Source organism: Galeopterus variegatus, unplaced genomic scaffold (assembly GCF_000696425.1).
Source record: "Galeopterus variegatus unplaced genomic scaffold, G_variegatus-3.0.2 Scaffold6627, whole genome shotgun sequence".
Taxonomy (NCBI): domain Eukaryota; kingdom Metazoa; phylum Chordata; class Mammalia; order Dermoptera; family Cynocephalidae; genus Galeopterus; species Galeopterus variegatus.
In genome coordinates, this window is record NW_007732738.1 from 52,697 (window position 1) to 70,107 (window position 17,411).

Sequence of the window (17,411 nt, forward strand, 5' to 3'; positions counted from 1 at the left end):
CTGGCACCCCATCCCTGTGCATGCTTAGAGAAAATTGACAAACAGGTCTGTGTTGGAAGCCACTGCACACCTGGCGCCCAGCATGGCCCGTGGCCCCCCTGGGAGTGGGGACAGGCCTGAGTCTGAATCCAGGATGCTCCCCAGAGGGGTGATCACAAACATGTCATTTAACATCTCTGAGCCTCAGTTTCCCCATGTGGCCAGTAGAGGTGACACTGGTGGAGGGACCCACCTGGCCCTGTGCTCGGCACTCATCTCTCTTTCCTGTGCTGTGGGTGAGGGTGCAGAGAAGGCGGGCATCCCGGCTAAGCTGGGGGAGACCTCGAATTTCAGAGCCCCGCCCAGCAGAGGGGGAATTTGGCATGAGCCTTGAAGGAGGGACATTTTGACAAGGTAGACAGAGCCAGCATTGTGGAATGAGCAGACCCTCCTGCAGACCCTGACGTCAGTGGAGGCTGAGGGAAGGTGAAGGGGGAGGTGGGGCCGCCTGGTCTTGCTCTGTGCCTGGAGGACCTGGTGAGTGAGCGGCAGTGGCGGGAGCTAACCCTCAACTTTGATGGCTCTAAAAATCACCCGCAGGCTCTAGTCTCCCCAGTTTATGTCTTAAGCAGGGGCTGCAGCCCAGGACTCCAGTCTGGAATATCCGCCTGCCCACCCACCTGGATGTCCTGGGATCGAGTCAAACACAGCATCTCCTGGATGCACCTGAGACCCGCTTGTCCCCCTTCCCATCTCAGTCCACTGCTTGGACCCCCAACGTTGCGGTCACCCGTGACCCTTCTCTCTCCATCAGCAAATTCTCTCCACCTTCAGAATGTGCCTGGAATCCCACCTCTTCTCATCTCTCTCCCAGCTCTTCCCATCCCAGCAGCCAGCAGGATCTTTTTATAACGTCAAGTAGATCAGGTCCCTCCTCTGTCCTCCTGTTCCCCAGCTCCCCATCTCACTCAGATAATAGCTGAAGTCCTTCCAGTGGCCCCGACATGCCTGGCCCCGTGTCTCTCTGGCTTCTCCCACCTGTTCCCAGGCTTCTTGCTGTTCCTGGAGCACAAGCGTCTTCCTCTGGCCACAGGGCCTTTGCACTAGCTGTTCCCTCTGCCTGGGACATTCTCTCCCCGTCTGGCTGGGTGACAGAGCCTGTTTTCTCCCTTCCATGGTTTTCTCTCTCCCCTTCTCCCAGTGTTTGCTCAAATGGCACCAGTGAGAACTTCTCTAAGACCTATTTAAAATGCACCCCACTCTCCCAACCCCCTCCCACCGCTCCTCCCTAATCACCTCCTCTCTTATCAGCAGGTTTTCGTCGTGTACTTCCTTGTTGTCTGTCTTTTTTGCAGAAGGCGTGCTCCCTGCATTTCACTTAAGTCTTCCCAGTCCCCAGAGCGGCAGTTTGCATGTTCTTGTGCTCAGTAGGTCCTTGTCAAGGAAGAGAGGAAGGAAGGGAGGAGAGGAAGACGGGTGGCTCGGGCCCCTTGGGTGCTCTCTGTTAAATATGAGACTGGGGGGGTTGTCAATGGAGAAGGGGAGGTAGAAGTGATGTGTGTTTCTGGCCGCCCCCCCCCCCAGGCTGGGCCTCAGTTTCCCATTCTGTACGCTGGAAAGGTTGGATGGGCCGGCTGGGTGTCCAGTTATCGCCATGTGGCTCCCCCGCAGTGTCTGAGCAGGAGAGCAGCTCCCCCGGGGGGCCGGCGGCTGCAGAGTGGGAGCGTCAGCATCTCCTCGGAGCTGGGAGCTTTGTCCTTAGAAGCCACCTTAGGAAAAGAATCTTAATTTCAGAAGCAGTCTTAGGAACATCTTGGTCATTGTGGCCTTATTTATAGGGTCAAAAAGTTTGAGCAATGGTGCTGACGTCTGCTGGTGAGGGCACGGTGAGGGAAATGCGTGTGGCCCACTGCGGGCTTTCTGCAGCCATTAGGAAGCACGTGCCGCACGGGGACCTGCTGGGGCTTTACTGTGAAGTGGAAATATGAGAGAGCAGGTTGTATGGTTATAAATAGAGTTGGATTACAAGTGTGTAAAATTCATTATAAATAAAATAACAGAGCAGAAAAGATGGCAGAAAGGAGATACATCAAAATTCTTGTCTTTGGGTAATGAGATCAGTGTTTTTTCCAAATTAAAAAAAAAAAGCTTTATTTAAAAAACTCAAAAATGCTTCTTTAGACATTCCTGCCCACCTCTGTGTGTTGGCAGCCACGTGGGGGTGCCTAGGGTGGGCCAGGGCTGGGTGGCGGGTCGGGTAGCCTCCCCCAGGGACTGCGTGTGAATCTGCAGGCTGAGGCAGGGGACGCTTTACCTGATGGCTTTGGACTCGATTTTAAAGGATTTGTCTCATTTCTTTCCGACCCTGTGCTGGGCCCAGCTCCTGGGTTTACCCTTTCCTAGCAGGAAAGCCTTGCTGTGAATGAGCTGGGAGCATGTCTTGCTTCAGGGCTGGAGAGAGGCCAGGCTGATAGGGAGGGATTAGGGGATAGTGGTGACACATGCAGAGCCGGCCAGTGGCCATGGGCCCTCAGGATGGTGGGGACCACTAGACCTGGATCACGGTGGGGAGCAGGGACTTGGCAGGCCCAAGGTGAGGGGTGACTGGGTGCAAGGCTCTGTGCAAAGAGCTCTGGCCTGGAAGTTAGGAAAGGGGTGCCCAGGGAGAGCAGGGCTGTGGCTAAGGTGGTGGGCGAGTGGGTGGCAGAGGAAGGGTTCACCGGGAATCCTGGCTCCTGGGCCTTGGCACTGCGGGGCCTCCCTGGCACTAATGTGCCTCCTCTAGTCCTGCTCATGGAGAGGGCTGTGGAAGGGCATGAACGGGATGGTGGCAGAGAAACGCCAGGAAATACAGATCCGAGGTGTCATCAGTGTGTTGTTATAATTTCAGAATTTCTTGAATTACCTGGTCAGAAGGTTGACCCAGTCCTCGCGGGCCCTGGGTGCAGGGGCAGAGGCAGAGGGAGGGTGCTGGAGGCTCTGCTTCCCAGCCCTGCTGCAGCACTCCAGCTCTGCTCTGCGGGCAGGGCACGGATCCCTTCCGGGTAGTGACAGCTCCCATAGCCCAGCCACAGCCCCGCTCCTGTTAACAGTGGGAGTGTGTGTGTGCATGTGTGTGAATTTATGTATTTATTTTTGGTTCAGGAGAGAGATGCCCTTTCTGCTCTCCCTTGGGGCAGGGCTGGTAAATCCTCGGTCCCCTGTTCAGAGACCCCTACAGCACCAAGAGGGGCTGTGGATGGGGCTGAAGAGGTGCTGAAGCAGAGGAGAAGAGAGCAGAGGAAATGCAGGGACGCTGGACGCTGGGGCGGGAGTTTTCCACGTGCCGTGTGGCATGTGTGAGAGACACAGGGACAGGCACGAGAGATACCGAGGGAACACCTCCCACCAGCTGCGTCGCCTGTGTCTGGCCATGTGCATTCGTGTCTCTCGTGCGTGTGTCTGTGGGCACCTGTGTCCGTGAGTCGTTGTGTTTTAAAAGGAAGGTGATCAGTTTCACAATAAAATCACAACTCCCGGCCAGCACGCCGGCCAGCTGCGGGGAAATCAATCCCCGCATTAATTGAATGCAACCCTCATAAATCATGGGAGGAACGTGAAATTAAACCTTCTTCCCCAGGCATCCTGGAGAGCTAATTCTCAGGGCAAGGGGACTGCACTGGAATCAGTGATTACCTCATGGAGCTGGATGGGGGTGGCGGGCAGGCCTCAGGGGGCCTCCTCTGGGGATTAGCCTGAAGGGAGCTGAGGACTGGAGCCCATGTCCTGAGGGGAAGCAGCGACCAGCCACTGGCCACCAGCGGGAGCGAGTTTCCTGTCCGGCCCTGTCCCATTGCCCTGGCCCAGGGGCAGAGGGAGCAGTGTGTCCTAGGCTGGGTTTCCCCAGGCATCTGTGGCCAGCGGGCGGCCTGTGGTGTTGGCTGCCTCTTTGAGTGCCCTGGAGCAGTGCCCAGAGGTGGGCTGCACTAGGGTCAGCTTGGGGAGTGAGGTAGGCAGGAGGCCAGAGGCCTAGCTTGGTTTTTCTTTACTTTTCAAGTGGAATTCCTCGTGCTTAGTGTGTGTGCGGAAGGTATGCACGGCCCAGGTCTCGCACTCCGACTGCGTTCGCCTTTTTTGCAAATGTGGTGGAAGGAAGGGCTAGAGCAGGGGACCAGCATCTGAATCCTCACCCTGTCCCCAGCTTCATCTGCTCGGGGACGGTTCCTGTCTGCAGAGGAAGGGGTGGGGATGACAGGTTTTGGAGGTCTTGGCTCAGCCGTCCTGGGACCTTGGGACCAGGATGGGTTGTTGAGGTCACAGTGCTCACCGGAGGGCACTGGGGGAGAGGGATCTAGCTGGCAGGTCAGGGACCTCTTCCAGCCAGTGCCCTGCCCAGGGCAGCCCCTGGCCCCAAAGAGCATGTTCTGGATTCCGATGAGCCTTGCTGCAGAGCTGGCTGAAGTAGCAATAATAAAAATAATAATTAATGATGATAATAAATAAGAATAATAACAACCACCCCCTACTGGGTACTTATGAACTTTGATCTTCACTAACAGCCCGATTAGGAAGAGCCTCCAGGTCTGCGTTGTATAGATGGGGGAACTGGGCTCAGGTGGGGAGAGGGCCGGCCCAGCCACAGAGCCGGAGGGGACTGAGCTAGGCCCGTGCTGCCTGCACAACTCTGTGGTGCTGAGAGCCGGGCGACCACACAACTGTAACTGCCACAATGATTGGGGGTGGGGTGTGAAAAAGTCCGGTGATTCTGAGTGGGGCCTTTGCTGGGCTGGGAGGGATGTGGGACCCTTTGGGCTGGTCCTAAATGCTCCTGATAATTCTGAATGTCTCCAGCTCTTCTGCCTGGCTCCAGGGCTCGGCCCCTGCCGGTACCCTCAGCTTGCAGGTTTGGGCCAGAGGGTCTCACTCTCCGTTCATTGGTGGTGACTGTGGGTGGCCTCCTGGCCTGGTTGGTACAGGATCACATGCAGAGGCCTGGCCAGACTCTTGTCGGCCAGGAGCCCAAGCCCTTACAGAGTCCTGGACCTGAAAGGACATGACATGTGGTGGATTTCTGGGTCAGCCACCGAGAAGAGGCTGCAATCCTGTCCTTGGCCCCTCTGACCCATTTAAACCTCTGGTTAAGCAATTTCATTATTGGGACACTCACTGCCTTCTGATGTGGCCCATTCTATTGGCGGGCAGATCTAACTGGGCTTCACCCCAGTCCAAAAGGGGTGGCCCCTAACTTTGACTGAGTGTCCACTACAAGGAATAATAATAATCATAGTAATAACCATACAAATGGGCCGACCCCATGGCGCACTCGGGAGAGTGCGGCACTGGGAGCTCAGCAACACTCCTGCCGCGGGTTCGGATCCTATATAGGAATGGCCGGTGCGCTCACTGGCTGAGCGCGGTGCGGGCGACACCACACCAAGGGTTGCGATCCCCTTCCAGGTCACGAAAAAGACAAAAAAAAAAAAAAAAAAAAAAAAAAAAAAAAACATACAAATAATAATTAAAACCAGGTATTGAGCGTTACAGGTGTCTTAGTGAGTTTGAACTGCTATAACAAAGTTTGATAGACTGGGTGGCTTGTAAGCAACAGGCATTTATTCCTCACCCATCTGGAGGCCTGGCACTGGAGATCGGGGTGCCAGCAGGGTCAGGTTCTGGCGAGGGCCCTCTCCTGGGCTGCGGACTGCAGACACCTCACTATGTCTGCATGTGGCAGAAGGAGGGCCAGGGAGCTCTCTGGGTCTCTCTTATAAGGGCACTAGTCCCATTCATGAGGGCTCCACCCTCATGACTTCGTCACCTCCCAGGGGCCCCACCTCATCATGCCATCATCTTGGGAGTTAGGATTTCAACATACAAATTTTGGGGGGACACACCCAGTCGGTTCATCACAGCAGGCGAGATTAAGTATACTTATCATTTATTCCTCAAGGCAGTCGTCTGAGGGTTGCCTCCTTAGACTAATGACGGAGGTGGAGCTTTGAGGGTCCCCACTGGCCAGGACACACGGAGCGGGGTCCAAAGCTCCTGGTGCTTCTCACACAGGCTGCCCCTCTTCCACGTCCTCCGTGGCCCTCACGGCCCCTGAGCAGGGCAGGGCCATCTTGGAGTGCGTCGCCCACCCCACTGGACAAGAAGGAAGCCAGCACAGTGTGGTGGGTGTGGTGTTGGGACCTGGAGGTGGCAAGCCTTTGGGGACATTGCAGAGAAGTCTGGCACCCAGGAAGAATGTGCAGCCACATTCCTGACTTGGAGACAGCTGGTGGCCACACAGAAGGTCAAGTTCTGAACTTGTCAGACCCTAGAGAACTGGAGTGGAGGGCCCAGGGGGCAGAGCCAAGGGGACCTCGTGCACCTGGAGAGGAGCAGCCGTGGGCAGAATCCTGCTGGGCTGTGGCGGATCCACGTCTCCTCCTTGTGGGGGGCAGGTGCTCAGGGTACCCTCTCCACAGGCCCTCATGGTCCCCCATTCCCTCACCAGAGCGTGCCGAAGAGCAGACTTCCAATATCCATTCCTCAGCAATCATTTTTCTTTTGTCGGTACGTCAGGAATCTGCAGACCACCAGCCTCTGGGGCTGCCTGGGCACTGGAGTGCAGGAGCTCCCGGGGACTCTGGACCCTGCCTTTGCAAGGCAGAAGGAAGCTCTCTGCACCCGCACGTAGTCCCAAGTGCCAAGTGCCGGGCAAGAGGGGAGCACAGAAGACTCCTGTGTAGAGAGGAGAGGGTGACCTCAGGCTGGTGCTGATGGGGTTCAGTTGTTGGGCACTGCATGGTGTTCTGGGGTCCCCAAGACCACCCTGAGGTCCAGTGATTCACTAGAAGGACTCACGGAACTCAGCAGAGCCATCATGCTCATGGTTACAACTTATTACAGTGAAAGGTGCATACTAGAGCGAGCCAAGGGCAGAGACGTGCAGGGCAGTGTCCGGGGGAGACCAGCGGGAGCTTCCACGTCCCCTCCCGTGGGGCTGTGTGGACAGTGCTGACTCTCCCCACAATGACATGGGACAACATGCATGGGTATTGCCAACCAGGGAAGCCCCCCGAGCCTTGGAGTCCAGAGATTTTTAATCAGGTCTCGATCACATAGACGTGGCTGACCACCCGCGTGGCTGACCACCCACGTGGCTGATCACCCGCGTGGCTGACCTTAGTCCCAGCCCCTCCAGACGTCACGCTGATACCGTGTGGCCCAACGCCCCCACCACAAATCACACAGAATCATAGACTCTTTGGGGCGGCCCAAGGCTCCAGGTAAACAAAGACCCTCTTATCAGGCAGGACATTCCAAGGGCTTAGAGGTGACTCCCAGGAGCAGGTCAAGGGACAGGCCTTTTTTGGAAGGTGCAGAGTGTGGCCACCCCAGAGCTGCTGGGCTAACCCTTTAGTGTACATATAGCTTGGGTTCTTCGGCACCTGCGTGTTGCTCTCTCCTGCCATTATGTGTCACAGTGACACCTTGTGACGTGCCTGAGGATCACCCCATACGGACATGCCCCAGACTGCCATCAGCCCTGCCCTTCTCTCTGATACCCCTCTCAGGGCATCCTGGAGGCTGGGCCTGGGTTTGGTCCACCTGTGTATCCTCTGTGCCCAGAGTGGAGCCTGGCAATGAACGGGCTCACAGTGACTGTGTGGAAGGCATGTGGGCAGGGGGACTTCCTCTTGGGACATCTCTTCTGAGGTCTCCAGCACCAGCGTCCACTGCCCGCCCCGCCTCTCCCTGACATGGGCTGGTCTTCACTGCTCATGTTTATGCAGCTCTGTTGGAAGCCTACCCGTTCAGGCTCCTCTGGGTTAACAACCTTCCTCTTTTAAGATGTACGTACCAAAGATATAAAAGGAAGAAATGAAAATATACTGCAAGTAGGAGGATGAAAGGGCTCGTGGTACTTGCACCAGTTGGAGGAAGATGGGGGTGCGTTTGATGGTGGGAGTGAGGCCCAGACATTGTCCCTGTGCTCCACCTGCCTGGGCAGACAGAATTCCAGGTTTGTATCTTGGTGAAGGGACCTGCACGGTTAGGGTGCTTGTTGCCAGGGAAACTCCTGCCAGAGCATTTTCAGCCTTTGCCACCTGCCAGGGGGCTGTCGGCTGTTATCCCAGTAGAAATGGCCCCGAGAGTCCCACCCCCAAAGATGTCACTTCCTAGACCCTGGGGAAGTGGGGTCATGCATGGACCCCTTCTAAGTGAGATAGTGCCATTCCAGCCTGTCTCAAAGCCCACTTATTGGCATCACCTGCCCTGGGTGTAAGAGACAGGAAATGGATTTTCTTCAAGCAACCCAGGTGTGTTTTCTGATTTATTGAATCCAATGTTTTACTTGTGGCTGCACGCTGCTTCCCTTCCTGAGGACAAAGGACTGGAGGCCCTGTGTATCGGCTTCTATGCACCACATGTGTGTCCAGGCACGCTCAGGGAGTCCTGGCTCCCTGGCCTCCCCCAGGAGCATCTTCTCTCTCTGCAGCCAAAGTGACCCATTTCAGCAGCTTCCTGGGCTGGGCTGGGCATGCTTTGGAAGCAGACTGCTTGGTTGGAACCTAACTTTCCCACTTAATAGCTGCGCGACCCTGAGCAAATTACTCAACCTTGCTGTGTCTTGGTTTCTTCATCTGTGCAATGAGGGCATTAAAAGGAATCATGATGTTGTCATGAGCATTGTATGAGATAATGTACATAAAGAGCTTGGCGAGTGTGCTCGATACCTGTTGGCCATTTCATTATCATTAACATTAGTGGAGTGTTTTTCTCAAGTCCTCCTAACAGTCTAGGAAAAGCCCTGCCTCCCTAGCCAGCATTATGACTTCAGGGGTCTTTCCTCCATAAAACAGATTTTAAATTGTATTAGTTTCCTAGGGCTGCTGGAAAAAAAGTACCACAAACTGAATGGCTTAAATGACAGGAATTGATTGTCTTGTGGTTCTGGAGGGCAGACGTCTGAGACCAAGGTGTGGACAAGCCCGGCTCCCTCTGAAGGTGCTAGACGAGGGTCTGCTCCAGGCCTCTCTCCTGGCTTCTGGCAGTTCCTTGGCTTATGGCAGCATCACTCCAGTCTTCACGTGCTGTCCTCCCTGTGTGCATGTCCCTGTGTCCAAATTGCCCTTTTTTATGAGGACACCAGTCACATTGGATTAGGGACCCACCCTACTCCGGTACGACCTCATATTAACTTCACTAATTAATCTACAATGACCCTATTTTCAAAAAAAGCCACATTCTGAGGTACTGGGGGTTAGGACTGCAACATATGTACTTTAGCAGGGGACACAATTCAACCTATAGCAAAAGTTGTATTTTTTTTTTCCTTTTTGTCTTTTTTTTCGTGACTGGCAACGGGATCGCAACCCTTGGTGTTGCGCCCGCACCTTGCTCAGCCAGTGAGTGGCCGGTCTGTATGTGGGATCTGAACCCTCGGTGGGAGCGTCGCCGTGCTCCCAAGCGGCGCACTGTAGCAGTGCGCCACCAGGCCGGCCCAGCAAAAGTTGTATTTTATGACTACATTGGTATAGAGATGAATATGTTAACAGTACCTATTAAAGCATTTTCTTTGATCTACAGGGTTTTCTACCTCCTGATTTTTTTTTTCCTTTTTGTCTTTTTTACTGACCGGTAACGGGATCGCAACCCTCAGTGTCGCGCCCGTACCGGGGACCGGCAACGGGATCGCAACCCTCGGTGTTGCGCCCGCACCGCGCTCAGCCAGTGAGCAGGAACCAGTCTCCACATGGGATCCGAACCCTCCGCGGGAGCGCCGCCGCGCTCCCAAGTGGCGCACTCTCCAGTGCGCCACTGGGCTGGCCCCTACCTCCTGATTTTAACATAAATTCAAACATTTTCATGTCCCCTTAAAGCACTGTGAGCCTTGGTACTGCACTCTGGCCCTGGGGCCAATGACCCCCTGGTGACAGCATCGAGGCTGTGGGTCCCCTGGGCTGGCCCTGTCATCTGGAGGCAGCTGTACACCATCCCCCCATCCATCCCCTCTCTTCCATCCCTTCTTTCTTTTCCCGCTCGGTATTTGCCAGGTCGTAGATCTGCTGTGGTCCGAGGCCTCGTGACACCTACGTGTACGATCATTTTTAGAAAAGCTTCTCAAGGAGAGAAGCCTCATCATATATTATTTGAAAGAGAAAGTGCTGTGCAAATGCGAAGTCCAGTGTGATAACAGTGATGCCGCCTGATTCTGTGCTGAACAAGTTGAACTTGTTAGATCAGACAGATGCCGTCTGTACTATTTAAAGCCCGTGCTAGCGACATGTTTCATGCAAAAACACTTCAATAAGTAGGAAAATTGCTGAATCCCCCCAAATGTAAAGTGCTTTGCTCTGTAGTTGGGCTTATGATACTTCCTCTCAGGAAGGGGATGCCTGTTCTAAAGAGGCAGCAAAAGCATATCTAGCATTTACTGAGCACCTACTGTATGCTGAGCACTTTACATTCAGCCTCATGTCTAATGCTCACAATAACTGTCACTCAGCTATTATAGGAGTTAAAACCTAAGTTTGGGGAGGTTACGTCACCTGTCCAAGGTCACACAACAGTGAAGCGGAGTCAGGATTTGAATCCAGGACCTCTGACTCCAAGGCCTTCACTCTGAAAGTCACTGAAAGTCAAGGGCATCCCCCGATTTCTTCATCTCCCATGAAAGCAGCAGCAGAATTGATCTTGGCCTCTGCAAGGACATGGTTGGTGAAAACTTCCTGATAGCAGGGGCCGCCAGGAGAACCTGGACTCTCTCTTTGTGATGGATTGAAAATTGTTTTCCCTCAAGTCTGCAGATGGCAATTATATTAGTTTCGTAGGGTTGCTGTAAAAAAATGGCCACAAACCAGGTGACTTAAAACCGCAAGAATTTATTCCCTTGCAGTTGGGAGGCAGGAAGTCTGAAATCAAGGTGTCAGCAGCGCAGCGCTCCTTTCAAAGGCCCTAGGGGAGGACCCTGCCTGTTTTCTCTGGCTCCTGGTGGCTGCCGGCAATCCATGGCTCCCTTTGACTTGTAGATGCATCACTCCAGTCTCTGCCTCCACTCCACACGGCCTTCGTCCCTGTGTGTCTTTCCATGGCCTTCTTATAAGGACCCTGATCATTGGATTTAGGGCTAGCCTAATCCAGTATGAACTCATCTTAACTAATTACATCAGCAAAACCCGTATTTCCAAATAAGGTCACATTCTGAACTTCTGGGTGGACATGAATGGGGGGGGGCAGGATTCAACCTACAGTGACGGGGCCCCTGGGCATGTGTTCCATGCTGGGCACCAGCAGGCTCTGCATGAGAGAGCCAAGGTCTGTCCTTGAGGACTCACGACCTGCTTTGGGGTTTCAGGCCGGCCACTCACAGCCATGCCCGTTGACGTGGGGGGCTCAGAGAAGCGATCTGGCTCCTTCCTGCAGGGTGGATGGAGATAAGCTCTGATGCCTTCAGGAAGGGTTGAAATGGGGTGGGGTCTGTTCCAAAGTCTTCGGTGACCTAGCAGGACACTGCCCACCCCAGACTGGTCCCTGAAGTGGGTTGTTTGTACCCTGGGGTGTCTGGTTAGTTTACAACAGGCACCCGCTCCTTCCCCACCTGAGCACCTCCTGTCGTGACAGGGGCCCCAGAGCCCTGTCCTGGCTGCCCTTGCCGACCACTAGCGCTGACCAGCAGCAGTGGAGGCTTCCCAGCCTTCGGTCATCTCAATAGTCATCTCTGTCACGGGGTGTCCACCCAGCCCCCATGGATTGGTGTGGAGAGCAGTTCCCCAGTTTTCATTGGGAACTTGTTTCAGAGCCGTGTGGACGTGAAATCAGCACATTCCCTCTCAATGTAAGCCATGCATTCTCAGTGGGCATGTGTCACCCCCAAAAGGGTGGACATTGGTTTCTGAGGGGCCAAACAACCTTAGACATTGCAGTGGTTTGTGGCCCCTCACAGGGCTGTCATGCATAAGCACACACACCACATATGTGTGGTGCTCACATTTCATGGAGAGGGCGAGTCGGGGAAAAATGTCTGCAAAACCTCCTTAGGGGGGGACACCTAAGAGACACCCTGGTCTAATCCAAACCCCTTTTGCGGCAGCTTCAATGACAATCAAAACAGTAACGGTGACAATTGCTAGCACAAATTGTGCCGACTTCATGCTGGCACCACTGTTCTGTGTGCTTTAGTCCTTCTAATGCTGTTCTGCGCTTTTTCAGTCCTTATAACAACGTGATGAGGGCCGGCCCGGTGGCACACTGGAGAGTGCACCGCCTGGGAGCGTGGCGGCGCTCCCGCCAAGGGTTCGGATCCCATGTGGAGACCGGTTCCCGCTGCACTGGAGAGTGCACCGCCTGAGAGCACGGCGGCGCTCCCGCCAAGGGTTCGGATCCCATGTGGAGACCGGTTCCCGCTCACTGGCTGAGTGCGGAGCGGGCGCAACACCGAGGGTTGCGATCCTGTTGCCGGTCCTTGGTACGGGCGCGACACCGAGGGTTGTGATCCCGTTACCAGTCAGTAAAAAAAGACAAAAAGGAAAAAAAAAAAAAAAACAACGTGATGAGGTGGCTACGATTACTGTCTCCATCTTAGCACAGAGAGGCTAAGTGACTTTCCCAGGGTCACACAGCTCACAAGAAGCTGAGCTTCATCTCTTCTGCTGGTATATCGCTGTGAATTGAACCTTGACGACTTGCAGACCCATGAGAAATGTTCCTCCTTCCTGAGGACTTTTTGAGCAAAAAAAGCACCTGTCTTTTGAGTCTCTTCTCATTCTTATTTGTAATCTCATAGTAAGCTGTGGCAGGTTGAATTGTTTCCTCCAAAAAGATATACTGAAGTCCCAACCCCTAGTACTTGTCAATGTGACCTTATTTGGATAAAGGGTCTTTGCAGATATAATCAAATTAAAATGAGGTCATATTGGATTAGGGTGGGCCCTAGTTCAATGGCTGGTGTCCTTATAAGAAGAAGAGATTTGGACACAGACACGCACTGGCAGGTTGAATTGTTTCCTCCAAAAAGATATACTGAAGTCCCAACCCCTAGTACTTGTGAATGTGACCTTATTTGGATAAAGGGTCTTTGCAGATATAATCAAATTAAAATGAGGTCATATTGGATTAGGATGGGCCCTAGTTCAATGGCTGGTGTCCTTATAAGAAGAAGAGATTTGGACACAGACACGCACAGGGGAGAAGGCCCTGGGACGTTGGAGGCAGAGAGTGGGGTGATGCTGCTGTAAGCCAGGGAACATCGAGGTTTTCCTGGTGCTACCAGAAGGTAGGAGAGAGGTACAAGGAAGGATTCTCTCTCAGAGCCTCCAGAAGGAACCAGACTTGCCAGCACCTTGATTTCTGACTCGCAGCCTTCAGAACTTTGAAAGGATAAATTTGTGTTGTTTTAAGCCACGCAGTTTGTGGTCATTTACTATAGCAGCCCTAGGAAACAAATGCAAAAGCTGTGACATTTTTCACTGAACTTTTTGTTTGTTTTTGCCAAAGTTGGCATTAGGGCGCCAAACTAAAGAGTGAGAGGAGGGACTGGATTATGCGTGTGTGTACGTGTGTGTGCATGTGCACGTGTGTATGTGGGGGCTCATCCCCCCGCCTGCATGTCTGCTCACCCCTGCCTGTCTCCCTCTCTAGTCACCCTCTGTGGATGGGGCCACGAAGGAGGTGGAAGTGGGAGGGGAAGGTGGCCTCAGAGGGCTGGTGGCCACCAAGGGTCGCCACTGTGCCTTCTCTGGTGGGTGGGTCACCCAGCCCAGAAGAGGAGGGGAAGTGGGGTTTGCAGACCCGAAAGGAGCCTGAGTTGGAAAAATCCTTCATATAATCCTCATTATGCACAGCAATAAAGACTCGTACCTTGTATAGGGATAAAAGGAGCTTAAACTGGGCCTGCAAAGCCAGAGGGTGAGGTGAGAATCAAAGGAAATGGAATTAATATGTTAAAAAAAGGCAAGAACTTTCTGGAGAAAGGCCCCCTGAGGACTGTGCTTGCACCGAGATCTGCCAGCAGAGTGGGATCTATCTCAATAGAAGTTTTTGCAATGTGATAAATACCATGTAGGATGTCTAATAAATTTCCCTGAGAGTTGGGTGGTAATTAACAGAAGGAAATAAATTCTCCAAAAATAAAAGCAACACCAGGATTGATGGTGAGGTGAGGAGCCGTGATGGTGGTGGTAGTAAACTCACTTCAGATCCTGGGAAGGATCATTCTCGGGAAGCCAATGATAATTTACTAGAGTTTTAATAGTTGGCAAGTCCCCAGGCTGCCGTGGGCGGAATTTATTTTGGCATGACACAGCCCCTTGGGAGGAAATAGAGGACTAACTCTGGGCCGTGGCCATGCCTGGGAAGAAGGCCTCTGTTACCTGGGGGTCCCCAGATGGATCCTGCCCAGGCTCTTGAATGGAATTGCTCTACCTGCTTCAACCCCAGGCAACGCCCTTGGACACCCACACAGCACACGTGCAAACACACCTGGCACGTGCAGATGTGGGCACGCATGCAGACACGGACACATGTGCAGACACACAGCACGCGCAGACAGGGGCTTTCCCATCTGTGTATAACGGGTGTGCGTTGGGCAGGGGCGGGCAGCCAGCCCCACCTCCCCGCTGGTTTTCTCCTTCGCTGCTGTTCAGTTCACTCTGGGGCAGGGGTGGAGTTTGGGGCCTGGAGCACTGCAGATCCTGCTGCCTTTGCTTCCTGGACTTACTGGCTGAGGCCTCCCAGGAGGGTCACCCAGGTAGGTGCTGTGGCTCACCTCTGGCTTCTCCCCACTAGGTTACCCCCTGGGGCTGGTCTCATGGAGCGGATCCAGGCTATTGCCCAGAATGTCTCCGACATCGCTGTGAAAGTGGACCAGATCCTGCGCCACAGCCTGCTCCTGCACAGCAAGGGTGGGTGTCGGGTGGGTGGGGATGCTCCAAGCCCCAGGGCCCTCAGTCCCTCAGGAAGCCAATGCACCAGGTCCTGGGTGGAGCCTTGGGAAGGCAGGACACCTGGGTTGGGGCCCCGATAGCAGCTCGCCTGGCTCCTTGGGGCCTCACTTCAGGCTTTCGGCAGGGGGATTTGGGGTTCACCCACTGTGACCTGCAGTGAGGGTGCTGAGGACAGAGGAGGTCCCTGGAGTCTCAGCCACTGAGACAGACAGTTCTGAGAGGGAGGCCACCTGGGGAAGCATTGCTGGATGGTCGCTTCATTCCCCTTGATGTGGGCAGCAGCCAGCTGGGGACTGCGAGACTTTTCTCTGCCCTTCTCAGAAAAAGCTGGGGTACATCTACGTCGGGGCATGAAGTCAGCCTATCCAGGGAGCTGTCCCCAGCTGTTCACACTAGCTCCTCTGGAGGAGGCTGGGGTGTGGAGGAGGGTAGCCCAGGCCTGGGGACCCCTTTCCGGTGAGAAGACTCAGGCAGAGGGAGTGTGGGCCACTGCTTTACCCCCACTCAGACCAGTCCGCTCCTCCTGCCTCTATGTCCCTGGGCTCCTCCCTGGACACAGGTCCCTAGCAAGCTGACTTCTCCCTACAGTGTCTGAAGGCCGGAGGGAACAGTGTGAGGCACCCAACGACCCCAAGTTCCCTGACTGCTCAGGGAAGGTGGAGGTGAGGCCTGGGGCTGAGGGTCGGGCTGGGAATGGAGGGTGGCCAGGAGAGGCGACTCCTCTGGGGGCTGGGCCCAGACTAGCTCCAGGATTCCGCTCCTGGCGGGATATCCACTAGCGAGGGCCTCTGTGCCCAGCCCCTGGACCCTGACCCAGGCACTAGCGGGCAGAGGCCAACGCAGGGAAATATTTCTCTGCTTGGCCCATCTACCCAGCCCACCAACCCAAATTCTCCAGGGTGAGTCAGCAAATGAACTATTAAAGATGCATGTGCCCCCCCAGCAGCCTGATTCCCAAAACACTCAGAAAAGGAATGGGCCTCAATCGCTCTGTACCTGTTCCTCCCAGCCCAGCCAACAGCTGGACCGAGAGCCCCTCCCGACCCACCCAAGGGCCCACCTCTGGCTGCACAAAGTCTGTGCAGGGAGCCAGTCCACAGGCCTAAATCCAGCTCATAACTGCTCTGAATCCCCTAAGGGGTGCACGGTGGTGCTGCAGACCCCTACCTTAGTGACCATGTGGGGATCACTGCAGGTGGGTCCTGCATTGGCTCCAGCCCTTGCCCTCTGGAAGCTGCTTCCTGGGTCAATCTCTGCTCTGTCCCTCGATGCATCTTGAAGGTGGGTCGCACAGGCCCTGTCCTGAGGGTCCTCAGGGTTGCTGCAGATATTCATGCAGGGAGAGCTGGCCAAGGGTGCGTGGGGCTGGCACTGGCTCCCTGCCCAGGCCTGGCCCTCTCTGCAGTGGATGCGTGCCCGCTGGACCTCTGACCCCTGCTACGCCTTCTTTGGGGTGGACGGCACCGAGTGCTCCTTCCTCATCTACCTCAGTGAGGTCGAGTGGTTCTGCCCCCCGCTGCCCTGGAGGAACCAGACGGCTGCCCAGATAGCCCCCAAGGCCCTCCCCAGAGTGCAGGTAGGCCTGAGAGGCAGGTGAGCCAGAAAGGGGCTGGTGGTCGGTCCAGCGGGAGGAAGCCTCCACCCTGGGTGGATGAGGCAGGCTAGCTCTGCCAGGTGGGCAGCAGGTCCCACCCACCCTGCTGGACACATGGGAGGTTGGCCTGACCATGCCTTTCCCACCTGCTGTGGGACACTGAAAAGCTAGGCTGCCTTGAGGGGTAGGCAGGGACCCTGGGGGTTCCCCCTTAATGGCCTGGAATAATAATAGTAAGAGCTGTCATTTATTGAGGGCTGTCTGTGTGCCAGACACTTGACCACCTTGGCTAGGGGGTGAGTGTTGGGGGTTGACAGCCAGGATCCTTGACTTCAGGGGCTGGTGGGCCCCTTAGAAAGGTCAAGAGAAGCTGGAGCAGACCCTAGGCTCGTGGGAGGGTGACAGCCCCTGTCCCCAGGGCAGTGTGGAATGGTGGTAGTACAGCTGGGGGTCTGGCGGCTAAGAGATCTGAGTTCTGAACTCCCCTCCAGGCAGTTTTCCGGAGCAACCTGTCCCACCTCATGGAGCTGATGGGCAGTGGGAAGGAGTCTCTGATCTTCATGAAGAAGCGGACCAAGCGGCTCATGGCCCAGTGGGCACTGGCTGCCCAGCGCCTGGAGCAGAAGCTTGGGGGCATCCAGAGGGGCCAGAAGCAGGTATTTTAATCTCTGCATGTTCAGGGATTGGAGCTCAGAGAGCTTAGCTTATGTGCTCTGGGCCCTGTGGTTTCCAAGTAGGCATGGGGTATACCCTCAAAAAAGTTGTATTGAATTTCTTTCAATTTGATCCAGAGGGGAGAGGGGTAGGAGAGATGACAGAGTCAGGGCAGATGGCCCATGGCCCTTTTCAAGGTTGGAGCAGAATAAGAAGCTTCCCAAGGGGTCCTGCATTCTGTGGGCATCTTATGCTTGTCAGACAGGGGAATA

The 17,411-nt window shown here is 54.8% G+C and overlaps 1 protein-coding gene across 1 annotated transcript in view; it reads left to right on the forward strand.

Annotated features, from left to right (window-relative positions):
- Nucleotides 1–17,411, forward strand: part of MGAT5B (mannosyl (alpha-1,6-)-glycoprotein beta-1,6-N-acetyl-glucosaminyltransferase, isozyme B) — a 76,059-nt gene that overhangs the window by 16,577 nt on the left and 42,071 nt on the right. The window contains exons 4-7 of the mRNA XM_008591096.1: nucleotides 14,734–14,849; nucleotides 15,480–15,553; nucleotides 16,297–16,467; nucleotides 16,977–17,141. Coding sequence (XP_008589318.1) covers nucleotides 14,734–14,849; nucleotides 15,480–15,553; nucleotides 16,297–16,467; nucleotides 16,977–17,141 — 526 coding nt within the window. The remainder of the gene's footprint in view (nucleotides 1–14,733; nucleotides 14,850–15,479; nucleotides 15,554–16,296; nucleotides 16,468–16,976; nucleotides 17,142–17,411) is intronic.